Genomic DNA, 27,999 nt, shown 5'->3' on the forward strand with positions numbered 1-27,999 from the left:
CAGTTCCCAAATTTATTGAAACATTATCTTTAACAGAAAAAGGTATAAAAGAAGAATTAAATTCACTTTTCAATGATATAAACAAAAAAATTCAAGAATTAAATTATGAATTAAACAAGACTTCGGCGAGCAGTAACAATACTATAAAAGCTGGCAGTATTAACGTTACATAAATTGGTTGATAAATACACAAGTTAGATTAAATTCATAAATTTATATCATATGGGTAAATGAGTAGTTATGTATTTTGGAGAAAGGAACAATAGAAAATAACTAAGTACGCAGGGTTTGTAGGGCATCGATCTTTTAAGCGTGTGACGTCATCCTTTCTGGAACTTATCCTACCACTTTTTTTGCAACCAAGTTACAAAAAAGAAATTTAAACATAACGCATATAAAGGCTGTACAATATTACTACAAATTTTATTTCGCGGACAAGAAAATGAATCAATCGTGAAATTAAGTAACCGAAAAATCTCGCCTTATCTTTAAATTTAAATTACTGAAGTAATTTATTAAATTTGTAAATAAAATCTTTAACACTGACTTCTATCCAATAGAAAAAACCACATCACATGATTCAACAGGAACGATACAAAGAAGTAATTAAAACTAGAATATTTGTTTTTAACTCAGTTCAAAAGTACATCGAACTTTTCGAGATTAAACCTTTTCTAACCTTTACTTTAATAATTTCGTTAGTTAACATTATGCAAATAGTATTATAATACTTACAGTCTAAGTGTTTCTTCTTTGGCCCAATTAATTCTTCAGTAGTTGCTTTACAAACAGATTTTGCTAAACCTTGGCCGGCAATGCTGTGCCTTGCGGCTAGCAATCTATCTGTCATCGTTTGCCCAGCCATTTTTACACTCATAATTTAACTTTTTTCTGCGATGAACCTAGGGGTAATAAACCCCACACAATTCACAATTTGAATAATCGAAAATAATTAAAATTCACCAACTATGGCTATTCCATGAAGAGTGCCACCTAACTCACATAAGTGAAGATGGCGACTACCGTGTGCTGATCTTTAACAAGTATGAACAGGATTACCAACTTAATAAATAATTAAAATATTCTCCGCGAATTATAAATTGCCTCAAAATGTAAAATGGTATTAAATATAAAAATATTTTATTGTTCAAGAGAAATGATTAAAAATTTAATCATTTCTTACTTTTAGTATTTGAATTAAATTAAAAATCTAGATTATGTTTTTATCAAGAAAATTCATATTTATTTGAAAATTACGAGTTCAATAATGATATATATATTAAAAATTGCTTTCTATTTACATCTTGGATAAAGGTTAATTAAAAAAGTTTTAATAAAGGTGGATGAGTTGAACAATTTAGGTAACAGTAACCATAAGGTTACAGTGAGAGAGAGTGCAGTTTTGGTTCGTCCGCTAGTGAGTACCAGTGATTAGTAAGAGAAATTAGTGAAAATCACGATTTTTCTTGGTGTTTGGCAACTTCTCCTAGGTTTCAAATTTTTTCACAAGCATCAGTTAACATGAACAGTCTTAATTAATTTTGTACCGTACTTAAATTTCGAATAAATTTTGTTAAATATGCCTTGTTGGTATTACGATAAGAAGGAGTTAAGAAACACTCCTTCTGCATTAGATAATATTGATTATGATACTGAAATGAGGTACAGAAAAGAGGGTGCAAGATTTATTATCGACACAGGGACTAAAATGGATCTTGGATATAATACAATGGCGACTGGCGTTGTGTACTTTCATCGATTTTATATGTATCATTCGTTTAGAAATTTTCCGCGATATGTAAGTCATTTATGATATTTTTAAAAGTATTAGTGACTTCAGGACTGTATATTAATCAATATTATTCTAGGTAACTGCATCCTGCTGTCTTTTTCTCGCTGGAAAAGTGGAAGAAACGCCGAAAAAATGTAAGGATATCATTAAAGCTGCTAAAAATTTTCTAAATGACAAAAAGTTTGCGACTTTTGGAGATGATCCTAAGGTAAATATTCTAAAGTAGATTTATGAGTTTAGTATTTATTTATGAGTTAATTAATATGGTAAAATATTTCCTACATTTCACGCTCCAGGAAGAAGTGATGACTTTAGAAAGAATATTACTACAAACTATTAAATTTGACTTACAAGTGGAACATCCGTATCATTTCTTACTGAAATACGCTAAGTGTTTGAAAGGTGACAAATCAAAACTACAAAAAATGGTACAAATGGCTTGGACATTTGTTAACGACAGGTCAGTATTCTGCATTTTGTTTTTATATTTCTACAGTTTTGTTTATTATGTGCTGACGTATAATTTCTTCCAGTTTATGTACAACTTTATGTCTTCAATGGGAACCCGAGGTAATAGCAGTTGCCCTAATGTATCTAGCTGGAAAATTAAGTAAATTTGAAGTTTTAGACTGGTCAGGGAGACAGGCTAAACATCTTCGATGGTGGGATATGTTTATTGAAGATGTCACGATGGATCTCCTTGAAGGTGCTTTTCATTTCTGTTTTATGAAATCTAATACATTTAGTTTTATTGAATAAAACTGTAAATATAATTTTGTTTTATCTTTTTGGCTAGATATATGTCATCAAGTGCTAGATCTTTATTCGCAACCCCAAACACCGGCTGATGCCCCTGATTCTCCACCTCTTGCACCTTCAAGACCTCCCACACAGCAAGTTGGATCTGGTCTACAATTAAAGGAATCCTTGACGTTGGAAAGATCACCAAATAACATCCCTCCTCCAAATGTTACACAAGGTAAAATGAAAAGAAAGTAATAATTGATCATTAACATTAAACCCTATTTTAAAACTAAGTTTTACATTAATTGTTAGGAAATATAATAGTGTGTGAATGTGGTTCTTTTTGGGGTTTTAGTTTGTTTTTTGAGATTTTTCGCCTTTTTGCTTTAAGGAAAGTTGTAAACTGTTTTGCCACCATGTCGAAAGTTATTAATGCCAATAAAACACATGAAAAAAAAATTACATTGTTCGTCGTCGTATTAAAAATTGAGAGCTACTAAATGTTTCATGTTATTAAAAAAAATAATCATTGCCAGAATAATTTGTAGGTTACAAAAAGACATTATTTTTCTAAGATATCCACTCACAGTAAAATGTTGTATGCATCTACAATCTGCAATGTTGTATGTTTAATCAACCATCTTGGTGAGAGATTCACTTATTAGGAATCATCAAACCTTCACAAACGTGGTCTAACTGGGATGTCTTGCTCCTTCTAGCTTACCTTAGAGAATTCTTTTGGGACCATCTTATCCTCTCTATTCTATCTAGATGTCTTAAGTTGAGCATGCTTCATACTGATCATAATATTCGTATCGCCATGCAGCTCGTAAAAATCCGTATTAATTCTACAGCGTCATTTTTCATTTATAATTTTGGCTCTGATGATATTTATTTTCGGAAAACATTACGTTTCCACAATCAGAGGATCATTTCACTCTTACTTATCAACACCCGAGTCCCGCATGTATAAGTGATCACTAGCTTTACCGTTACGTTTTGTTTTCAACCATTTTGGTTTCCTGCGTCAGCTGGTTAAAAGGAAAAGCTTTCGTTAAATTGCCAGCCGCCCTTCTAACCTTTATTTCTTGCTCTTGTGTGTGTGAGAGAGGGAGTTGTTCTTTTCCCTTCGGCTTCCAGTCCTAAAATCTCTTTAGCCATTGTTCCATCTTCCCTTCTTTTTATATGGTCGTAACATCTAAGTTTCTCTTCCTCCACACCTTCTGCTGCACATTTTTTGAAACGCCCATTTTCGCCCCTAACTGCAACCTATTGATCAAAATCCCTAAACTGGAAGTTCTTGTTTACAGATTAGGATTTGTTACTTTTTTGCGATTATTTTTGTAAAATAGCACCGATTGTAACAGTGATGGTCTACATCTTTCATTTAAAACTTTTCCTAGAAACACTTCTAAGAGATGATAGAAGGCTGGGTAGGCATTCTTTTAAAGGGTCATTTGAATGTAATGAAACGATGTGGATCCTACATATAAATGAGGGTTAAATGGTTGCTGAAATTCTGAGCTTTATGAAAATTCCACAATCGGAATTACTATTTTACTGTGTGGATTATTTACATCTTTTAGATGTTCTCAAAAACAATTACAGTATTTTCTTTGAACTTTCATTGGCATTGCCTTCAAGAGCGCCAATAATCTCATTTGATGAGACGTCTTTACCAAAAAAATTTAAGCAAAAGGTTTAGGGATTGTATGTATTGGTTTTACTGAAATATTCAAGAAAAGATTGTTTTAAATACATTAATTTATGAATATTTTGGATTTACGATGCCTATTAGGATTTTCATATACAATTCTTTCGAAATATATCTCAATTTTTCTTTTTAACCCTAGGTTAATTTTTAAAAAAAACCTATTGGGAATTGCAGTTTAAATTTATTTTATTTTAATCTGATTTACAGATTTATTAATTTACTTTACGTCCAACTTTGTTTTTAATTTAAGTAAAACATTGCGTCGGAGAAATTCTCAGTTCAAGTTTTTTTTTTTTTTTTTTTTTTTTTAATAAAGTGCCTTAGGAGACATTATTTGTTAGATGTCTTAGGAAATGCTTGATTCCAGACTTCCTTGGAAGATCTACTTTAAATTTGAAACGAAGATCTGGAGTTGCAACATTCAAAGACGATCAACATTCCAAAAAACACTTTAAAGATAATAATAATTTGAATTATTGTTATTAAGTTCGGATTTAAATTAGTGTAAAATTTTAAAAGTTAGATATAAAAATCATTTTTACTATGAACTTGTAACAGTAATTTTTTCTGGAAATTTTCTTGTGAAAATTAAATGTGTGCATTTCAAATTATCCAATACATGTTGCACATTTTACAAAAAAGTATTAAAACTGAGGTGAGTTACCAAATTGTATATATTATGTCAAAAATAGTAACCATTATAACCATTTCTGAAATAAGACTGATTGCTATTCATTTTTAAAATGTTATTTTTAACTTACTTTTTTAAACTTTGTTTAATCTTAAAAAATTTTATTCTATTTATTGTATCAGCTATAGTTGTGTGGACCTCAGTTTTTTTCGTAAAAAGAAATATTTGTTCCTTGTAGAAAACTGTGTATATTATTCTCAGTTGCAGTTTTATTTATTTATTCTATTTTTAAGTGTTTAATGAAAAACAAATTCCTAATATACTGATAGGGTGTTGAATAAAACTACTTAGTACCTGCTCTTGATTCTTTTTTTCTACAATCCAATCGTTAAATTTTCCAAACTTTTTATTTTTAAGGATTATCTATAATTTACTCTTTAAAAAAATAAGGGAAACATATCATTTTAAACTTTTTTACCCTATTTTATTTTTGAAGAAAGATGGTGATTACATAAACGTTATGGGAAGGTGTTTTAAAGTGCTTAACTCTGTTTGACTCTTACCATAATTTCAACTGTAGAGCACAGTTGGTTGATTCACTTTTGTAGAGGCGTTAGTATTTAACCTTCTTTGAAAATGTTTTTTTTGGCCGAATACTAAAAATTCTTATTTTTCTTAGGATTCGAATCTGTTAAACATTTTAAATTATGCTAAGGTTTACAATGTTAGTTTGGTAACCCAAAGCAAAACTTTAAAACTTAGAAGAAACAACCCTGTGAACAAATAATTCAGCTTTGTATCCTGTTTTGTAGAAAATTCAGTCACTATTTTGTAGAAAGCTTGGCACAGTCATTTCTTAAAACGAACTAATGTAATCTTGAAAGCTGGAGTAAATAATTACGTAACTTTGGAATTATTGCACTCCATTCCAGTTTTTCATCTTCTGTAACATATTCCTGAGGATCAAAAAATGATGATCCAATAATAACAAACTTATAACAACAAACTGCAGGTCCCTTGTGTTTTCAAATAAGGCAACCATACTATTTTAAACTTAATTTTCATGCGAAAAGGGTAAAAAATTATTTTTACTTATTATTTCTGGGATTTGGTAGATGTTATTTTAGATGCTTTATTCCACAGGCTTCTGGATCATTCGCTTATCTATACAATTATAACTTACATTTAACTTTTTTTTTTCTTTTTTTTTAAATTGGTAAGTACTCCTTACATTTTTCTGGTAAATATAGAAGTAACTATAAAAATGATAACTAAATCAAATATTTCATTAAAAAAATCTTTTAAACTCCTTTCTTTTCTTAAGTTAGACTGTTGTTTTCCAGTTCACCCGGTGAAAATATTGCCAAAAGCAGGAGAATTGAAGCTTGTAAGCAGTAATGGTGAAGTAACTAAATTAGTTGTGGATCCAACTAAACCGCCTCCAACGCAAGCTACAACATCAGTACCACCGCCCCAGATTGAAGGCGCTTATCCTCCTCCATATCCACCATATCCTCCTGCGTCAGCTCCACCTCATTATCCTCCAACATTTCCAACTAATTTCCAAACTGTTAGACCACCTTACTATCCTAATCAATGACATCTCATTCGTATTATTTAATTTTTAGTAATATTTTTTATTTTATTTTATTTTGTATTATTTGTTTATATATAAGAAAAGTTTATAAAAAATTCATATACAGAGAAATTTAATAAATTATCTTTAATTTATTTTATTTAACACTTCTTGTTTAGTAATCTCATTTTCTGTTACTTTCATTAATTTTTATTTTTTCGAAATTGGGAACATGGACTTTGTCGAAAAAAAAATCAGAAAGATACAGGAGTTAAAAATTCGATTGCTCTTCTTTGCTTTCAAATAATCTGGTCTTTTTGTAGGGATTTTAAGAAATCGTATTCATGAAGACATTTATATTAAACAGTTATTAAACGTCAGCATCAAATAACTACTAATTGCAATAAGAGATAGGGAAATAAGATTTCTAAATAACAATTCTGAAATTTCGACCTTCGCAAGAGTGGATGATTTGAGTTAATTTGACGCAAGCCATTCACACCTTCATTTATAGAAATTGTTATAAGAAGTAGCACCAAGAATAGAAGAGCATTTTTATCTATAGAACATTCTGGTAATTTTGGAGAGCTTACCATCCTAGCAGATTTTGGAGAACACAAGAACTTAGTTACTTTATTACAGCCTGATGTCCAAGCAGATGATACTCTTTTTAATAATTAGGTTTTAGAAATACATCATCCAATATCAAATAAATTAAAACCTTAAAAGTAAAGGACGTGAATCATTTATAGCTCTTCTTATTTAAAGCGCTCGAACAATCTTCTAATTGTTATAAATGTTGTCATTATTATAGTTTGTACTCAACTGAAAGCTACAGTCAGGTAATAAGTACGAATAAATAAATGAATTTTGAAGGTCTGCTTACCTCTTTTTTTGGAACCAAATGAGAATACTTCAGAAGGGCACCAGTCGTCTATCTATAATATCTGGAAGCCAAGTGTATACACAATATTTGGAATAATTATAACTTCAGCTACAGAGTTGAGTTGTAAATATCACAAAGTAGCTGAAAGATTTATTTAAATAGACTATGTTTTATATAGATTATAAAATGGCGTTTCTTGAATATTTGCTCACCTTTTTCGAGCCAAATTCCAATATTTAGAATTACAAAAATCTTTTTTTTAATAAAATTTATTGAAAATAACAATAATAATAAATATTCTTTGTTAATAATACAAGGCACAGCAACTTCAGTTACAACAGTTTTGAAAAAATGAATGGAGCACAAATACTTTTTTAAAGATTCAAATTTGAAATGCAAAATTTGATAAATAACTTTCACAAGATATAATTAAATTTTTCTAGTATACAAATAAAAAAAAAAAGCTACAATTCCTACTCTTTACAAAAATATAAAAGTTTCCAAATTCTATAACAATTAAAAGGTGGGCTAAATTGGTAATTTACAAATACATAATAAATTATTTTTGACAGTTTATATATAATTATATAAATACCAATATACCAGTAATGATATTTACGATTTACTTTAAATGAATTTAGGGAATAAAACTGTACAATATTTTCAAAGACTAGACGTAATGTATAAAAGAAAAAGAAGAATATAATTTACCTTTTACTTTCGATACTTTAAGATCAAATTTCTTGAGTATACATAAACCTAAATTATTGCACGAATGTGCTTTCTAATTTTTAGCAAACTGTTATTGAAGAAGGTACAAAAAAAAAATGAATAACTGAAAAACGGGAAAATAATAATAGAGAAAAATGAGCTTAAATTTGGTTAACAACTTTTTTGAAATTGCTGGAAATACACATAATTAGGCATGATATATTTTCCTCTCTTTAGGTCCACATTTAACTTGATCTCAAAATTAAATAGACCAATAATAACCGCCCTTAAATCATTTACGCAGGCTAAGGAAGAAAATATTTATAAATCTCTAATCAAAAATAGAATTTTTTACTTGAATCCTACTTGAATTTTTATATATTTTATAAAAATAGACTTGATCTAAATAATCTGAAAAATATTAACAATTTTTCTTTCATTTCAATAATGAAATTTTTAGGCACTTAAGAGTAATTAAGAATAATTTAATTAATTATTCAATTTTCATTGCACAATTCTGTAAATTTTCAAAAGAAAACAAAGAAACAAGTATAGAAAAAATTTGGAAATATTAAACTGAGCAAATATATAAAAATTGGCATTTATGATTTACAACAAAAATCATTCATTAAATATTTTTTTTTTATACTAAATATTTTTACCAAAAATATTTAATTCCTGACATTAAAAATAAATAAACTTGATTTAATTTAAGACTTTTTTTCATACTTGAACATTAACGTTATTTTCTACAAAAAATAAAAATAAACTTTACCATCTAAATTTAATAAACATGTATAAACCTCAATGAAAATCATCTTCCTAATAATTTTAATATCTGCGAGTATTTTGTCAGCATAGAACTGTTGAGAATCCTTCCCATGTAGCCAAGTCTGAATGGTTAAATAAATGTAAGTTTTGATCCCTGAATGTAACAACTGATTTTTTTGTAAATGCTTAATATCCCTTTTTAGAATTATGGGAGCTCTATGATTGGAAATTCTTAAGAAGCAATTACGTATGCAGTTGAAAGCCGCGAGTTACTCCGAACAGTTGGGTTTTCATTTACAAATATTTAATACTAAAAAGCTTCTTCAAGAAGTAATTATTACATAATCAATTTATTGCTATTCTGAGTGTTGTGGGACAAAGACTATCAAGATTACAGCAGCAGTATACTGGGAAAGAAAGATTCTTAGAATTTTATTGCTATGGAATGTTACCTATAAAGTAACCGAAAGAATCGTTCTTAGCATTGAAGGAAGCAAAAATTTAGGAATAGATATTAAGCAGTAATTTTGTCCCTCTTCACAATGCCAGGAGTTTTTGGAATTAGTTATATTCGAATAGAAAGTTTTGAAGACACTTTTTGTGCCGCTTTCGTCGAGATGTTTAATGGAATTCTAAAAAAATGTTCGCTTGTTTGAAGTCTTAGCAATGAAATAAAATAGATATCTTATCAAAGGTTTAAAAACACTTACACGTTAAAAATATCCAATCTTCATCTAAGACTGGATTATACAGAACAACACCAAAGAAATAACCAGCAATAACTAACATTCCTCAAAGTCTTAAATGTTGCTACAAACCATTTTTATAAATGTTTTCGAAACCGGATGACTCAATTTAGTCGTCATTTATCTTACAGTACGAGTTTTCTAGTATGTTTAACTTAATGAGAAAACTGCAAGTATTGTTAAGAATAAATCACCACAATTGAATAGTTTTTTGTTTGCCTCTTTGCAAAATTATTCAATAATTTGTAACCGTAAAACATCTTAGCAGGCAAAAGTGAAGTAATATATTAAACAAGGCACGCTAAATTCAATCTTGGCAAAAAAACAAAAATAATAATAATAATACACAAACTTTTGAGAACATTTCCTTTACTATTTACCAAATATAATTAATTTCGTTCCGGAAACATTCAATATTAGCCAGCTAATTGAGCTTTTGAAAGTTAACTTTTAACACCAACAAAGGCGAATATTAATGAGAATAAATTTTAAAAATTCCTAATTTCACAATGCTATTTCTCAAATGTTGATGTTTACGTTGTAAAGGACGGTAAGAAAAATCTCTTTTTAACAAACACAATTGCATAATTAATAATTGAAAAATTAGAATCACACGAAATTAATTTAACTTTTTCTACATTACATAGGTATATTTCAAAATTATAACTATAATATTACATTTTTTCACTTTATCAATAATATATTTGTGTACAGTGTGGTTAAAGATTTTATTTTATTTTTCATGATTTTTATTGGACTAGTATTAATTAATCGAAAATAAAAGCAAACTTTAAAAAAGTAAAGTTTTATTCAACATCTATACTGCAGAAAAAAACAATTTGTTTGTAGAATAGCTTTAAAAACCAATTCCCACATTCACTTTACAACGTGCCTAAAACAAACATGGTCATAGTATGTAAACATGTCATACTTTAAGGCACTTGTTAATTATACTTTGGCACACTAGTTAAAGAGGTGGGGTTGTTACTGCTGTCTTTTTAAAGTTCCTAACAGAATCGTAATGTTTTCTTCATAATAATAAGGGTCACTGTCTTAAGAGAAAATTTTGTTTTGTTTGGTAATATTTTAAGGTGTAAGGAAATATAGGTACGAAACGCGAAACGAACTAAATTTATTAGGATAATTGTATACTGTACATGCTAATACTGAAGTTAAATATTTTACCTATATTTTCGCACTCGTACATAAAAAAAAATCTGCTTTTAAACAGAATAAAATATAAAAGCAAATTATTGTGAAAACAAAACAAAGAAGTGCCAATTTCACAAATTAAACTGCACTTTTGGCGATTCCACTCATCATTGGTAACGCATCATAAATAATTTTGTTTATACACAACATTAAGCATTCATTATCAACTTTCCAAATTAAAAAACAAAATATCAACAATTGACTATAAATTCATAACAAAACATCTAGGTAAATATTCGTTTTATACATACCTATATTTTAATTAAATTAGTCTTGAATTTTTCAGATAATATATAAGCAAACTATGTACAAACCTATATTGAGATATATTCTGTATCATTAACATTCTTTGATGGCGAAGTAAATAGACAACTCTTGCGACATCAAGTTCCTAGAACAGACAAAAGAACGGATCTATTAAACTAGTAATATTTTTAACATGAAACATTGTCTGAGACTTCACATGCTGTTTAATTTTTTATTTCCCCCCCCCCCCTGATGATTAGTAATACTCATTCATCGAAGTTTTCTTTTAATTCAAAGTTATACAAAATTTTTAGAATCTCGTAACAAACTTGGTAATTCGGAATTACTAAAAAAAAAATTAAAAAATAACTAGCAGGCCGAATTCGAGCACGGCATTTCAAAGTAGTGTCTAAGAATATTCATGATGGTTAATGCTTTGAATATTACAGGCGTGCAATCATCAAGGAAACGTGATAGTAGTTTAATATATTCAAAATTACCTGCAAAATAATCAGCACATAGAAAATTTCGCAACTATTCATCACTAGTTGATAACAAGAATGCACGTTTATTACGAACTGGATCAAAAATGCTATAATCAGTAGATATGTCAGTATATGTGATATACTGAACACTTTAACACTGAATAACGAAATGCTGTGTTCAAGTTGAAGTACAGGGTGCGGCAGCATAACTCCTTTTTTCAAAACTTAATAAAACCCATTGTATGAATCAGAACATTTTTATTTGTTTTTTACAATCCCCTAAGTCCACCTCATGTAGCCGTGCAAAAAAAAAAATTCCTGTAACATGTTTTACATACCGGTCCGAATTCATTGTCACTGCGACTTCATTTTCCTCAAAGAACCAGGGACCAATAATTCCAGCTGAGGAAATTGCACACCACACTGTGACTTTAGGTGAATGTAAAGGTCTTTGATGCAATTCCAACATCGAGCCTGCTATGCTGGCAAGAGTCATGACAAACGCCAGAAATCGGTTTACTCAGTGTTTAGAGAATGGGGGACGTCACCTATCTGATTTTATCTTTAAAACTATGTAAAACAAAACTTTAGACATGCACCTACATTATAAAAAAAACAAATAAAAATGTTCTGATTCATACAATGGGTTTTATTAAGTTTTGAAAAAAGGAAGTTATGCTGTTATACTTGAAGTTATACTTATAGGAAAAAAGTGATAATAAAATTCGGGTATTTCCCGTTAGCTCCGGAATACAAAGTAAACAAGTCATGAAGTCATATGATGTCAACAAGACCAAAGTCACTGACACATGTAACCGACCGACATCTGATCATACTGTCAAAATTAGAATTAAATTTTTTTGGGGGAGATTCGCGCTAGATCAAAAAAATTCGTGTAAAAAAAGGGTATTTGTTCTTATTGGTGAACCGAGTAAAAAAAGAGTTGGTGCACTTGTTTAAGGGTTTTGTACGCTTAGTGTATGTGCAATGTCTTAAGAATTTTCAAGTTTGAGTTAGTATTTTACTCAGGAGGTGCGCGAATTAAAGTAGAAAATCACAGAAATATTTTTTTCATTTGAATCTATAAATGGAAATAATTATTGTTAAAATAATTATCGGAGTCTATTGCTTTCTACACTTAATTCTATAATGTTCACAGTTATTGACCAGATGACGGAGTATTTCAAATACACCTACTAACTAACCTGATTGTGATCATGCGTAAAAAGAAGAAGATCGCTGAGCATTGTAACAGCTGTAGGACCGACGCCTGTACTACAATGAATAAGAACTGGAGGATTCCTATTATGACCAGCAGGGATTTCAGTCATCGTGTGCTGCCTTACAGAACTTAATTCTTCTAAAAAACCTATAAATATCAATAAATATTATTTAATCATTACTGGATTTAGATGCTTTATTTTATTTTTTATTAAAATATAAACCTAGAAAATGTGGGACAGTATTTGGGCAGCCTTGGTGACCCCATTCTATGTATTGTAAATGCCATACACCCCTTGAAGATCTGGAGTCCACATGATGTAGTAATAATTTACTTGTGGCACAGTGACCAGTTGATTGAGAAAATTGACACATTACTTCGAACTATAAAAAAAAGAACAAATGTTATTTTGTTTAAACAATATTATATTAAAATAAACATTTTGTAACACATACATGGCCCGCATGTAGCATTCTGTCCGAAGTTGGTAAATAAGGAGCTATTTCTTCACCTGGAGCAGGTAATGACACAACTAAATAAACTTCACATTCCCATACCATTTGCCAAAAAGCTCCGATAGTGGTAGAAAGTGGACTTTGAGCAGCAATATAAAATCTTTGTTGTGAACCAACTGTAGCCTACGACAATTTTTTTTATTAACTTCGTTTTTTAGATTAAACCATTTCGTAGAAAAACAGAATACGTTATGAAATCCTAAAAGCAGAAAATATATACACAGTACTCACAGTGATATGTGATGCGTTGACATAACCATGTCTGTTTTCTTTACTGGGAGCTAATCTCACTCTATTGTCTTCGTAAGGCACTACATCATTAAACCTGAAAATAATTGACATTATAATTATTCATTTCTTTTAGCATCGCCTTTCAATGCTTTTCTAGTTCGTTGTAAACATACTAAGTTTCAGATATTGATTAATAAATAAATTACTGAATTAATTATTTACTATTTATTACTGATTAATATTTGTTTTTCACATATGAAGAGGTAGGTAGAATTTCATAAAAACCTAACCATTATTTAGATTATTGAGAATAAGCACAATTCTTAACAAAAATAAAATAGGAAAGATCTTCTTCACAATATGGTTTCAAATGCTTAACTTTGTGAATTGAAGAAAGTACTGAAGTAAGAATTTTAATCATTAAATAAACTTTCTCTTAATAACTTCCAAGTGATTGAATGAGAAGAGCGAAATGTGCTTTATTCTAAATCTATTTCGTTTTAACTCCAATGAATTGAACACTTACGCTGCAATAGACTGTGCAATGGAGATGTCCAGCCCAATTAACATACGTTAAATTATGGACAACCTTTACAGAAATAATAGATCGCAGCTTATTGTGTTCATCCTAACATTTTAAGTATACCAAGCTGATTTTGGTGGCAAATCTCTTAAGACTTTTAAAGAACTGATCAAGAAGTAAATTTGCGACGCTATACTATTTAGTGTATGAACTCAGTTTAAGTAAAAATAAATGCAATTTGTAATAAAGCATTTATTTCTGTTTAAATAATTTGTTTCTCCTGAACCTGACATTAAAAAATTTAAAAACATTAGTTTTTCTGCAACTTAGAAGTATTTATATTCATTTCCAATGGCTATAAGAACACTAACAAACACACTGAAAAGTGAAAAGCTTACAAAACCATATATTGATTGGATAAAATTCTAAACGCCATTGCACTTTTCCTACTAAAAAAATTATCCTGCTTACAACACTTAGATTGTATTTGCTCAAAGAAATCTATTTATAACCTGAAAAAAAAAGACATTTTTTTGCTACTAATCCATGTAACCTACCTATTTCTTGGAATATTTTCTGGCAATGTAGCAGTTGTAAAATCACAATTCTTCTTCTGCTTCGGAATTTTCTCAAATTCAAAGAATAACTGACTGTCTCCTAATTTTTTTTCGAGAAGTTGACACTGAAAAGTTGCATATGTTATTAGAATCTCATTAAACATTTAGTGCTTACAAACAACAGCCTTTTTTGTATGAACGATGTCGTAAAACGAGAAATGATTCATTCAGTTTTATTGAAAACAATCTAAAAACAAAAAATTGGAGTATTCAGATTTAAAAGATTTGTTCAGTAAAGAGTAGCTTCATATATTAAAGCGAACTGGCATTCTACCTGACAAACCCACCACCCCCCTCCCCCAAAAGTACCCTTAATCGAATGATTTCAGAAAAATGTTTCATATAAAAGTTGTAGAACTATTTATGAGCTATAGTTATATTAAGTTTGAAGAAAATCGGAAAAGCGGTTTTTGAAAAAAACGGAAAAAAAGTGAAAAATCTATTCAGTAAAGTGGTACTTCCGGTGGGCCTATTTTGACCAAAAATTTATAGTCGCTTCCGGTGGTGACACTTGAACGAAATATCAAATTTGAAGTTTCTACGATTATCCGTTGCTGAGATATAGCGGATAAACGAAGTACAGAGCAGTAAAGTCAGTCCAAACCTATGGCATCAAGGCCCGTTGGGTTAGAGAACTTGAAATTCTAGGAATTCCAGATCTGTAACCCAACGTGCCTTAGCCGTGCTTTTTAATATCACTTTTCTCTCTCTTCTCTCCGACAAGCCGAATGCGATCGGTTTTCTTCGGCAATTTTCGGCACAATTAATATTTATTTTTATTTCCAATTTAATATTTAACTTCTAATTTGCACACTCACACGACTTTCTTACTCTACGTTCTAACAAAACGAATATGATGGTTTTTTGTCGGCAATTTTCGGCACAATTAGTAATATTTATTTTTATTTCCAATTTAATTAATATTTATATTTAACATCTAATATGCACACTCACACGACTTTTTTTAAAATTCCTATGAAGTTAGGTATTCTTTCATTCACCAAATAGTATTACCTTAAATCACCAATACCTTCTGATGGAACTATTTTTTAAAAATCTAATGAGCACACTCACACGATTTCCTGTAACCGATACCTATGTAGTTAGGTATTCTTCCATTTACCAAATGGTGTTACCTTAAATCACCAATACATTCTAATGGAACTATTTTTTAAAAATCTAATGAGCACACTCACACGACTTCCTGTTACCTATACCGATATAGTTAGGTATTCTTCTATTTACCAAATAGTATTACCTTAAATCACCAATACATTCTAATGGAACTATTTTTTAAAAAAATCGAACGAGCACACTCACACGGCTTTCTCTTAGCGATACCTATGTAGTTAGGTATTCTTCCATTTACCGAATAGTATTACCTTAAATCACCAATACCTTCTAATGGAACTATTTTTTAAAAAAATCGAACGAGCACACTCACACGGCTTTCTCTTAGCGATACCGATGTAGTTAGGTATTCTTCCATTTACCGAATAGTATTACCTTAAATCACCAATACCTTCTAATGGAACTATTTTTTAAAAATCTAATGAGCACGCTCACGCGACTTTTTCTTTTACTTTTTGTCGTTTAATCAACCCTTATACTTGACTTTTTATACCGTAAGTTTTTGTTTAGGAAATGTTGAATGAAATTTTATTATCATTATACTCGTTTACCAAATATGTTACTTATGTATGTTACTGTAAGTTACTTTTGAGCATAGTAAATGATTATTTTCTAGGCGTCGCCAAATATACTAGCAGAAATTAAAGGAAAATGGCTAGACTGGCTGGGACAACTATAGCACTTAGGTGGATAGGTAGTAAGTTATAGAGGAATAAACCCAAAGAAGGAAAGTCGGAAGACTGAGTAAAGGTTAGTGCGAAGAGACGAAAATTACTAAAGAATGTCACGGACTGTAGAGCTAAGGAAACAAAATTAATAAAAAGTTGATTGTTTCAGGAAATAACCTTTCCTTGGTAGGTAATCTTCCTGAGGTGCTTTAACTGCAAATGATACAGATAATAATCGCCCTTCCTATGCAAATGTCACAAAAATTTATTATTTTCCCTATGCGAATAGTTTTTTTTAACTGATTTAATAGTTTGATCAAAATTATGTACTTATTATTTTATATTCACTTATAACAATACAAAATAATAAATTTATTTTACTTCACAGTTGGTAAATAAATCTGTATACTGAAATCAGGTAGTCAATGTGTTTTATAAGATGAATATTCTTAAGTGAAATAAACTCTACTCCATTTTCCATTATTTAATCATTTACCACTGCCACATATATTATACTATCGATGCAAGTAAATATTATTCCGACAAAAAAATAATAAAATAACCTGAACTTACCATTGCTTCCTTAGAAATAGTAGTGGGTAAAGGTATTCGTGGAGCATCTTGTTTGGGAAGTGTAGCTTGTTTATTTTTACTACCTCCACCTAGAAGCAAAGCCCATTTCCTGCCTTTACTTTTGTTAGGTTTTCCAAGAGTACCTCCTCCGGTTGAACCGTCGCTGCTTCTGGTTGAAGAATCTATAAAAATAAGACATTTTTGTAAAATATTTATTAAATTTTTTATAACTATAGAATAGGATTAAATTAAACATCATAATCGTGCATAACTAACCCATAGAAACATCAAAATGTACTCTATCGTGTACGCTATCCCTATGGACTGGTGATGGAGCTGGTGGCTGGGGCTGCTGTTGTGGTGCTTGTACAGTATGTTGAATATTTTCAATTGCTCTCATTTCTGGAGGAGCTGATTGAATACTTGCAGCTCTACTGCGAGGTGGTTCGCTTCCACTAAGTCCTCCTTCGCATATCCACGGCAAAGGTACATTCTCATAGATCGGCTCCGTAAGTCCACCTAGTTCATTTTTTTTTTTTTTAATTTATTTCATCATTTACAATCTGTATAATATACACATATACAATAAGTAAATAGGAAGAATAAACGGTAAATGGACGCGTGAAAGATAGGAGGAGAGAAACTACCCAGTGGTAGCACTATGGGATATAATGATCTTTAGGTCTTCAGACTGCAAGGAAGTCGCGAGGCCACTGGCGAGTATTGTTAGGGATGTCAGAGGAGGTGAGAGACAGTACTACAGGATTGGAGCAAGTGGAAAGAGCAGTAATGGAATTTTTGATATTTAGTCTTGGCGAATTGGTGTAAGAAGGGGAATGTTGAGGTCGTTGTGAAGAGTGAGGTTAGTCACGTGGAAAGGAGCGTCAACTATCTGTCGGAGTAGTTTTGATTGAAATGTCTGTACAGTCTTTTACTCTTTCAAAATTAAATAAATAAATAAATAAAAACGAATAAAAATATAAATATAATAAAATTCACTCACCTTGTCTTGATGCCAAGTTCTGCCTTAGAGGAACTTGAGGCTGCCCTGATGGTTGATGAATTATTGCATTGCCTCTCCCCATGTAGTACATAATATTATTGCCACCTACTTCATCTAAATGCTATCAAAAATCGAAAATTTATTTACCATGAATTTTAATAAATCTGTTAAATAAAAGTATAAACTACGAGGGTCGTTTGAAAAGTCCGTGCAAAGTCAGAGAGATAGCACCACTGGCGCGTATCGAGGTTATGCTTAGTTAGTAGCCTCTCTTGGAAGAACACACACCAAGTTTCAGCCAGATCGGTCTATTTCTTTGTGTTTGGCATTCGTTTGAATCGAGGAAGTCGAGTGATTTTCAAAAAATGGACGAAAAAGAATTTCGTGTGTTGATTAAACACTACTTTATGAAAGGCAAAACGCCTCAGGAGACTAAAGAGAAGCTTGATAAACATTATGGTGACTCTGCACCTTCGATTAGAACAGTTTATAAGTGGTTTCAAAATTTTCGGAGTGGCCATATGGGCACAATTGACGCTGAACGTTCTGGACGCCCTGTTGAGGTTACTACTCCAGAAATCATTGATAAAATCCATGATATGGTGATGGATGACAGAAGAGTGAAGGTGCGTGAGATTGCTAGTGCTGTGGGCATTTCGAATGAACGGGTACATAATATTTTGCATCAATATTTGGACATGACAAAGCTATCCGCAAGATGGGTGCCGCGATTGCTCACGCTTGACCAAAAACGAAATCGTGTGAAGTGTTGCAAGGACGGTTTGCAGCTGTTCCAGAAGAATCCGCAGGACTTTAAGCGTCGTTTCGTCACTGTGGATGAAACATGGATACATCACTACACTCCTGAGACCAAAGAACAATCTAAACAATGGGTTACCAAGGGGGAATCTGCGCCAAAAAAGGCGAAGACCGTTCCTTCGTCCGGAAAGATTATGGCGACTGTCTTTTGGGATTCGCAAGGAATAATCCTCATCGACTATCTGGAAAAGGGTAAAACTATTACAGGTGCATATTATTCATCGTTATTGGACCGTTTGAAAACCGAGCTGCAAGAAAAACGCCCACGATTGACCCACAAAAAAGTCCTCTTCCATCACGACAACCCACCAGATCACACCTCAGCAGTTGTGGTCGCAAAATTAATGGAAATAGGGTTCCAACTCGTTTCACATCCCCCCTATTCTCCAGACTTGGTTCGCTCGGACTACTATTTGTTCCCGAATATGAAGAATTGGCTGGCGGGAAAAAGATTTTATTCAAACGAGGAGGTGATTGCAGAAACGATTGGCTATTTTTCAGACTTGGACAAATCCTATTATTCGGAAGAGATCAACAAACTAGAGCAGCGTTGGACGAAGTCTATAAGCCTAAAAGGAGACTATGTTGAAAAATAAAAAAGGTTTACCCCAAAAAATTAAGTAGTTTTTATTTTTGCACGGACTTTTCAAACGACCCTCGTAGATAAATAATAATATCGCGATGATACAAGTCAGTGTAAAAACCAAAAAAGGCTCATTATCAATTTTGTTAAATAATTCACACAAAATGGATGAAAACGTGTGTTACAATGTATGTGAATGGTTAACAATTTGTCTTCAGAAATTTTGCTGGAAAATAAAAAGATGAACACTGTGTTAAAATTCAATTAAGCTTAATGTTTTATTATTTAATTTAATATTTCAGTTTTTCTGTGGGTGAGCGTGTTTTTATGGAGCCGAGGGCTGTTTTGGGAGTAAAAAGTATGTAGGAAGAAAAACAAAATATGGATCTTGAATATTCAAAAATAAAAACCTTCACCAATTGTTCATTCAAAAATTATATCAAACAATAATTCAGAAACATGCGGGGTACTTAAAAAAAAAAAAAAAATAAAACAATAAATTTAAAAATTTGGTAAACCACCACCTAAAACAAAGTTCGATACTTTTGGGCATACTTGTTGTGTATCGACGAGTGCGGCTAGATTTGCATAAGTTCTGTGAGCATGTGGATTTGGAATCAGATAAGGGCCTGCTAATCCACCAAATTGACCACGGCTCCGCAAACATACTAGATCCGGACTTGAACCACTCACCTAATTATAAAAACTTGATTTCATGGACGATTTTTTTTATACATATTTTGTAATTTAGTTTTGTCTTCATAGTAAATTTTTAAGAATGTTGACAAGAGAAATACTTTTAATCATTTGTACGTTGTATTATTTAACTTATGAAGAACTCAACTTAAAATACTATGAACATTCAAAAAAAAAAAAAAATCAACAACAAAAAATATGAATTTAATCTAATCTTATGTAGTAATGAAAATATTAGGAACTTAATTAATCTACCTGAGTGCTAATAAAGGTGGCCGTGGTAAGTAACGGCTGAGAAGCCAAATCAGGCGTCGAATTACTGTTTGGCCTGTAAGGTGGTGGTGGCTTATAGACTTGCATCATAACTCCACCACTGTCCGCTCCTCCATCCAACTCAGGAGTACTATATAATAAGAACAATTATAAATAAGAACATGGACGCCCATCAGGATAGTTCACACCGCCAAATAAAATTAAAAAAAAAAAAAACTCAATGTCAAGCCATTCAGTCTCTCACTGCCATCCTGGCAGTTTTACAAGTAAGAAATTTAGTCAAAAGTTAGAATTTGCTCTTAATGTCAAGTTGTAATAATTGTACAAGTAGAATATATAGTAAATTGCATTAGTCAATTATTAGAGCATTGTATTTACCATTAATTTATTACACTTTCCCCTCAACTACCATAACCACAAGAAAACAAAATGAAACACTCCTGTACAAAAAAATATATATATGAATATATTTTAATAGAAAATAAAGAAAAACAAATTCAGTTAAAGGTTCAATTTCGAATTTCGCTCATTCAAAATCTTTATAGTGCATCCACCAATTCTTTTTTTAATAAAGCGCCCATAATACTAATTTTATTAGATCTATATTCCTAAAGAACTTGATTATCTTTATCTCTGAAATTACATTCATTTATCACAAATAACTTTGACGCTCTGCTTATTTTCAGGTATGTTTCTTATAATATGTAAATATGCCAGTATTTCAGATTGCTTACTTACTTTTCCCTTTTTGCAGATGTTTGTTCTATTTCTTTATACCTCTTACACAATTCTTTTATTATACCTGAATATCAACTGAAGTATTCAGTTTTTATAATTAAAAACATTTTATATTTTATTAAATTCATCTTTTCTAAAACGTTCTTTTCACTAACCTACTAGAGATTAGTATAAAAACAAAATTATTTTTAAAAATGTATTAATTTATTTTTAAAAAATGCACGCCCCATAAAACCTATTATTAAGAATATCTCAAAAAATAAACAAAGCGCAAAAGTTTGTGTTATTTATGTTTAAAAAAATAAAATAAAATACAAAATATTAAACCTATAAGTATGCAGATTTGGTATGTTATGAGTTCGATGGTTTTCATCAGACTGTTCCAAATAAACTCTATCTACTCTTTCAACGTCTGGAAAATGTTTATATGCATTTCCATACTGCCTTACACCCTACACAAATAAAAAAGAATAAAACAATCTAAGAAAACACAGAATTTGCAGAGAAAGAAATTATTTATTTCGTAAAATTTAAGCCTACCTCATGAAGATTGCTTTGATGAATTTCTGGCTGGCTACTGTATAAGTAAGCATGACTTCTATACTTGTTTTGAACAGCCGTTTCATAGTCCGGTGCTGGTCTGTACGATGGTAACATAGCTCTGAAGACCGGATAATCAAATTTTACTTTAAATACAAATTATTAGTTTTTTCAAGGTAACATTTATATCAATGAAAGAATTAAAAAAAGATAATAGTTTTTCATACAATTTTACCTTTAAAAAAATGCAAACAACACCATTTTAACCGTAATGTTGAATTTATTTTACTTTCCAGTATCCGATTCAGTGACCCAAAACAGAAATTACTAAAATTAAAGTAACTAGTAACCGGGTACTAAGAATAGAATCGTCAAGATAAGAAGCAGAATCAGGACTACACTTCACTAGGTTCGATTCTTAGTTTTGATCTGGATTTTATGTCGTTAATATAGCAAATGTTCAGTGAAGTATGTTACCAATGTTAGCATTAGTAGATTAGAAACTGTTTGTCATTTTTTTTCGAATCAAATCAAATTTATGAAAAAGAATGTCTGAAAAAATAGATAGTAAAAATATCCCAATATTTTTATAAAAAAGTGTCTCAAAACTACTCATTTTCAACACTTTTGCTTATGGCACGAAAATCACTATTCTTTCAATTTCACCATTAAGAAAACCCACATAAACACAAAAAAGTACTATTAACGATTTACATCACAAAGATTAAGAACAGTTTAAATTTCAAAACAGATGACAATCTCAAAAAATTCATTTGCCAACTTACTACAAACAAGTAGAATTAATCAATATCTTTGATAATGGAAAGAGATATGGCTCAAACAAGAATTTATTGAAGCCTACCACTTAAAACTAAAGAAAAAAAATCAACAGTTAACCTTTTACATAGGTTAACCCGTAGTTGATATTCCTGCTACCTTCTAAGAATTTGTTAAAGTAAAGATGTAAAATAATTATCAAATGCCAATTGTTTTTGTTTACATAATTTAATCTTTACTTAAAAGTAACCTTTTCTGTCTTCTAGAAAATATACAATATTTCTTTTCACAATCTTGAAAGTGGTCTAGTCCCTATGTCGAACGCTATTAGCAAAAAGACAAATAAAATAGAAACGTAATCAGCAATACTTTCTCTTCCTCTTAAAGATTGCTTTAACATATTTACATTGATTTCTTCATTTGCTAAATAAGCAAACAATTCTTAATAAACATTAGAACCTAGAGTTCCAAACTATCATTCTCTTTCTCACCTTTTTACAAACGATATAATTAACTATTATTATTAATGAATAATACAAAAAAATTCTTCTCTGAGAGTATTTTACCTCATCCTTTCGATGTCATGAGTAGAATGGGCCAAATCAAGACAAGAAGTAGACTGTGCCCTTTGTCTTTCCAAAACTAGTCTTTCAGGTATGCTTTCACTCCTATCCAGTTCTTCGTGACTACTTGCTAACAGGCCATCCTACGAATTGGAAAAGTAAATTTTCAGTTTCAAAAAAAAAAAAAATCTAGGGAATCATAAAATCTGTGAAAAGAAATTAAACTGAATACCTCATTTCCTAATTGAGAAAATAAATTTCTAACTACTTGTGCGGTATTACTGGAATCCGACTCAGGGGCCTCATTTTGCATAAAAAATGTATGCTAGAAAAAAAAGTACCAAAAAAGTAACAAATTAGAAATGCTAATAAATATTCCGAAGGCACTTTTAGGTTTTGTACTCTGTGGGGGAGGGGGTTGTGGTGGTCCTTACTTTGTAATAGATTAGCAATAAAAACTCCGTTCTGTTATATTTCTTTCAAGTAGCACAACTCCAATTAAATCTGAGCTACAGATAAAGGCCTACACGTTTAGCAAACAAATGATAATGAAATATGAGTTCAAAACATTAACAATCCGTTGGAAGAAGCAGAGCTTTCATTCCAGTATATGTTTTGAAAGGTTTTGTATTGGATTTGAAATGAAACGTATGGACGGGCTCTGCTATGCAATAGTTTTCTTTTTAGTAGCTTTCTCGACATGTCGCAATGCTTCTGACAAAATTGGAACACAATAAGTCTAAGAAAAAACAGTGATGTATTCTTTAAAAGCAGAACATGCACTTAAGGTAATATATCCATAAATCGGAAGAAAGTAAATATTTCATTGAGTAAAACGTTTTGAAATATCGGAACCTGCAAAACGTTCCTTTTTATAACCTAGTATTGTAAATAATTGCTTTTAGAGAAAGCTCTCGGCACACTGAAGTCACATTAAGCGTAAAAAAAAAAAAAAATATATAAAATTGCTTCCAAAAAAATCTTTTAATTAACATACTTGATGAACACACATGCGCCAAATGTATTTAGCAGTTTCAACATCTGGAAGTTGATAATTTGTTGAATCTGCAGGATCTTGACATTCCATTCCAAAATTTCTTTTATGGTTGACAACATTTGTAATATCTTTCCACCTAAAATATAAGATCCTAATTAATTGAAATAGTTTTAATTTCTTCACAAAGTTAAATAGTTTTTATCTCTGTATCAATAAATATATCAATATTTTATCTCAATCAATGAATACAAAAGAACAGTTTCTCTTTCTGCAGTAACCTAATCTGAATAAGACTGTTTAAAATAAATAACTTCTCTAAATATCATTGTTACCATGATCATTGTGGAACCCAGATTGCGACTCTAAAGTGTTTGTCTAGAAGAATTAGAACACTATTGGATAATCGCTATGGACCGATAGATTTAGTTGGTCGTTTCGCCTTAAAATAGTAAGGATTAAATATCGATAGGATGGATAGTTGGCATGGATATAAAACCATTAAATTCATTACTAACATCGGGTACTTGTTCAACAATCATTACTTTACGAGTATTTTAGAGAACTTGTAGGAGAAATAGGTCATAACGTCTAATCCACATGCTTTACCACATTTAGATTTCTTTATAGTGGAATCAATTTCGATATCAGTAATTTATTAGTAATGGAAAGGTAATATGTATGAGTCAAGGAATCACGATTCTAAAGGAGAAAAGTGAAATACTTTTTCCAAGCATCGAGATCGATTGAAGCGGTTAAGCACATTCACCATTTAGGACTTGTAATAGCTTGAACGTTTATTTTCTACTAAATTTAAATTACCTTTTCTCTTCTTTACAAAATCATCTTTATCAGTTAATGCCAACTGAGAATTTTCCAACCTTTGTAAGGCTATTTTTACAATTTTATTTCAAGTTTTTGCACTTCAAATCAAACCACTGATTTGAGTTGCTTAAATTTTAGTTTAAATCCAAACTAGCGGACATATTCCAGACAGCACTAATAAAAAATTTTTTCATTTCATCAAGTTTTGTATGAGAATTAACACTTATTTTATTCGAATAACTAACACTACGGGAAAACACATTGGGAAGCGATTTTTTTAAAATACTTTTTGCCTCATTACCTTAAAGATATTATTTTCAATTGAAAGTGTTTCCACTCGACAGGTGACCGGGTTATAAACTGGCAGAAAAAGTAAGAAATGCGAATACACGGCCACTTATCCACCATCACATCTTTAATTAAATTAACATGATTATCTAAACATATCCACAATGCTGGACACCGTCTTAGATAGATGGATAAAATAAGCATTTTAATAATATCAGTAAATGAGAGACTTGTGAATGTTTACCTCCGATTAATATTTTTAGAAACAAAAAACCCACCACGTTAGTGGAAGAAAAAAATGGCCTGTAATTGAGAGACACTTTCTATTCTTTACAGTTTTCTGAAGATGAGATTGTTTGGTTAAGGATGATTTAGTACACTTGGTGAGAAAACAATTAGAGCTTGATCAGTTTAGTACAAAACAAACTGAATGAGATCCCTCTTCAAAACAAGCTTCACTTTTTAATTTGGAAAAAGGTTTAGATTTGGAAGTATATCTGTTGGCAGATTTTGGTTACTGACAATCAAAACTAGATTATTGTATTTAAAGGCAAAGTGGATAAGAGCAATATCGCCAATCAGATAACTGTGGATATTTAGAAGAGGCGTCACCATGAATAGGGATGCAACGATAGAAGAATTAGGAAATCCCTACGTGAGTTTGAAGAATGACGCTGAGAATTCCTAGTAGGTGACCCAGAATTAAGCAGTGACGGTGCTAATGACCATAGACGTCGATGCGCCAGGAAAAAAAAAACAGAAGTGACACAAAGTGAGGGGAATGCTTGGACTGAAATAAACAATTAGATAGAAATAGGAGCCTTCAATTCCCATAGTTAAGAATTTAAATTAAAGATGACATCAGTTCAAATAGACACTAGTATTGAACAGAAGATAAATATCATTTAAATATTGGCAGAAACACAATCACTAATATCTCTACCTGAAGCTAGTTAGTTTTTCAACTAAAAGCTCAAGAAATAAAGAAGGTCTGCTGTTTCCATCGTGAAACCTTTTAACAAAGTTATATGATAATAACATAACAATCTTACCTGTAAAATTTGGATGTTTGACCATTTTCATTGCGCACGATTATGCCAGTTAAAGAAACGCCTATTATCACATCATTTCCTGCCATGTCCTTGGGAAAATAAATAAATAGTGTTTTTAGACTTATATACGACAAAAATTACGCAAATGTTTTAAAAAGCTTTGTGAGAGCTTTTAAATACCTTTGCCAGAAATGTCTCCTGTCCATAACATTCTAATTGCTGCGCTGCAAGAATGTAGTACTCCTCAGCAGTCCCCTGAGGCACTCCAGCTAAAGCTGCATGTTGTAATATTACTGCTTGGGTTAAATTTTCAAGATGGCCATCTTCTGTCATGTGCTTTGGTACAAATAAATACTGAATTATTTATTTCTTAGCAATATATAACTTTTTTTTTTAAAAAAAAGGAATATCTTTTACTTTTGGGAAAAGAGCAAAATCTTTTAGGTACTCAGCTGTATGCCTCTCCAAATCGTGACTTCCATACTCGGCTGAAACATAAATTATAGAAATAAATTCATATATGCTAGTTGTATACTAGGAAAGTCTAGGAAATCAAATCAGATTTAAGCGCAAGTAAAGTAAACTGTGAGTGATTTGTGATCTGATGATTTTGAATTAGTGTGAGTTAACTAACGAATATTTGCACACATCGTACAAAGTGGGTTTTAGGGCTTTCAGTATAAAGGATGTGTGTGAAGTTAGGCCGGATTCTTAAATGGAAGCTAAATTCTTGTAGAAGTGGATAGATAGTACACTTTGATAAGAGGTATCGAAAGAAATACTATTTTAATTTTCACATTGTTATATTAGATGACAAGTGAAACATACCTTGCATGCTGTAACTTGCCAACATAACAGCCTGCTTCATGTTACAATTAATTCTACCTTCAATGACATCTTTTTTAAGCTGCAGGAAGTAGTGGTACCTAAAAAGAATAAAAATTGAATTTTTCCCAGATCCAAATTACATTTGTTTTTTTACGAATGCTACAAATTTTTATCAGACCTGGTAATTTCATCCGTTATAAGACTAATACCAGTCACATAGTACATTACTCGAAGGTAAAGATTAGGTTCTCTGGCATATTTATCTAACTGCTTTTTTAGTGGTCGTTCCATCTCCACCCATCTAGGGGAGCCATGTCGATTGACATAACGGAGTCCAAAAAATTCTGGCTGAAATTTTTTCTCAATTACTTCTAAAATATTAATTTAAAACAAAACTGTAATTATGATCGATACAAAACAAACCTGTTGTAATCCTAGCCGTTGGCATACATTATCAAGACATTCCCGTCCAACACTTTCTGACGATAAAGTACACTCGATGGTTGCATTATCAAGCAATTCCACACAAATTACAAACAATGATTTTGAAACTACATTATACTGTCTACTTTTTTTCAGACGCAATTTGAAAGGCATTGCAACGGTTAGTTATTTTTACTAGGATTTCGACTCAAAACTGAAATAACCACCCTTACCTGCCACATTACACTGGTACTAAGTTTGTAATACATTAGAATTTTTTATAAATCTACCTTTGAGGTAACTGATGAAAAAAAAAGTTATTAAAAACTGTACAACAGGTACTTGTATCACAAAAATATGAGCAGGCATTACTCACTTAGAAAGTATGTTATTTCTAATAGGTGAATGTTTACGTCATTACTTTCTCAACGTAAAACTGCACTTGCATCCCAAAAATTGTGGCCAAACATAATGTTACTATAGAATTAAAGATTTGTTCTTTTGTTAGGCAAATAACTTAGTGAAATAGGAAAAAATAAAACCTCCTCCAAGAAAATGTAAATACATAGCAACTACAAACATGACAGGGGCACCAACATAAAG

The 27,999-nt window shown here is 31.0% G+C and overlaps 4 protein-coding genes across 26 annotated transcripts in view; 2 read left to right on the top strand and 2 right to left on the bottom strand.

Moving 5' to 3' along the window:
* lap (phosphatidylinositol-binding clathrin assembly protein lap) overlaps positions 1–1,038 on the bottom strand; it is a 142,258-nt gene extending 141,220 nt beyond the window's left edge. For 7 of the 14 annotated variants that reach the window (XM_074124719.1, XM_074124716.1, XM_074124717.1 and 4 more), the window contains exon 1: positions 736–1,037. In XM_074124719.1, coding sequence (XP_073980820.1) covers positions 736–877 — 142 coding nt within the window. In that variant the 5' untranslated portion in view covers positions 878–1,037. Of the gene's footprint in view, positions 1–735 lie in introns of all 14 variants that reach the window. The other 7 variants (XM_074124729.1, XM_074124724.1, XM_074124725.1 and 4 more) reach the window with 3 other exon arrangements.
* Positions 1–1,675, top strand: part of LOC141452505 (uncharacterized) — a 32,833-nt gene extending 31,158 nt beyond the window's left edge. For both annotated transcript variants that reach the window (XM_074124733.1, XM_074124734.1), the window contains one exon: positions 4–1,675. In XM_074124733.1, the coding sequence (XP_073980834.1) occupies positions 4–173 (170 nt within the window). In that variant the 3' untranslated portion in view covers positions 174–1,675. The remainder of the gene's footprint in view (positions 1–3) is intronic.
* On the top strand, positions 1,580–12,921 carry CycK (cyclin K). 3 transcript variants are annotated; one of them, XM_074124732.1, is made up of 6 exons: positions 1,580–1,798; positions 1,869–2,000; positions 2,089–2,252; positions 2,326–2,498; positions 2,589–2,771; positions 12,674–12,921. In XM_074124732.1, exons 1-6 carry the CDS (start codon positions 1,580–1,582, stop codon positions 12,712–12,714), a joined length of 912 nt encoding a protein of 303 aa, XP_073980833.1. In that variant the 3' UTR covers positions 12,715–12,921. The 3 variants fall into 3 exon arrangements, with proteins under 3 accessions (XP_073980833.1, XP_073980831.1, XP_073980832.1); XM_074124730.1 differs by lacking the exon at positions 12,674–12,921 and adding an exon at positions 6,225–6,622; XM_074124731.1 differs by lacking the exon at positions 12,674–12,921 and adding an exon at positions 4,618–5,239.
* On the bottom strand, positions 7,562–27,996 carry Pez (protein tyrosine phosphatase non-receptor pez). 7 transcript variants are annotated; one of them, XM_074124714.1, is made up of 23 exons: positions 27,773–27,995; positions 27,152–27,321; positions 26,974–27,071; positions 26,563–26,633; positions 26,326–26,481; positions 26,146–26,234; positions 23,984–24,119; positions 23,219–23,311; positions 22,990–23,129; positions 21,647–21,767; positions 21,434–21,558; positions 20,351–20,498; positions 19,955–20,092; positions 17,998–18,118; positions 17,271–17,513; positions 16,995–17,176; positions 14,563–14,687; positions 13,483–13,576; positions 13,192–13,374; positions 12,960–13,119; positions 12,720–12,883; positions 11,098–11,174; positions 7,565–8,947 (listed from the first exon to the last, which is right to left on the bottom strand). In XM_074124714.1, exons 2-23 carry the CDS (start codon positions 27,262–27,264, stop codon positions 8,869–8,871), a joined length of 2,856 nt encoding a protein of 951 aa, XP_073980815.1. In that variant the 5' UTR covers positions 27,265–27,321; positions 27,773–27,995; the 3' UTR covers positions 7,565–8,868. The 7 variants fall into 7 exon arrangements, with proteins under 7 accessions (XP_073980811.1, XP_073980815.1, XP_073980808.1 ...); XM_074124707.1 differs by having other exon boundaries at positions 7,566–8,947; positions 27,397–27,995; XM_074124709.1 differs by having other exon boundaries at positions 8,917–10,463; positions 27,397–27,995.
* Between the last annotated feature and the right edge of the window lie 3 nt (positions 27,997–27,999).

Source organism: Rhodnius prolixus, unplaced genomic scaffold, assembly GCF_049639745.1.
Source record: "Rhodnius prolixus isolate KJV_2025 unplaced genomic scaffold, Rpr scaffold_3, whole genome shotgun sequence".
NCBI classification, from domain to species: Eukaryota; Metazoa; Arthropoda; class Insecta; order Hemiptera; family Reduviidae; genus Rhodnius; species Rhodnius prolixus.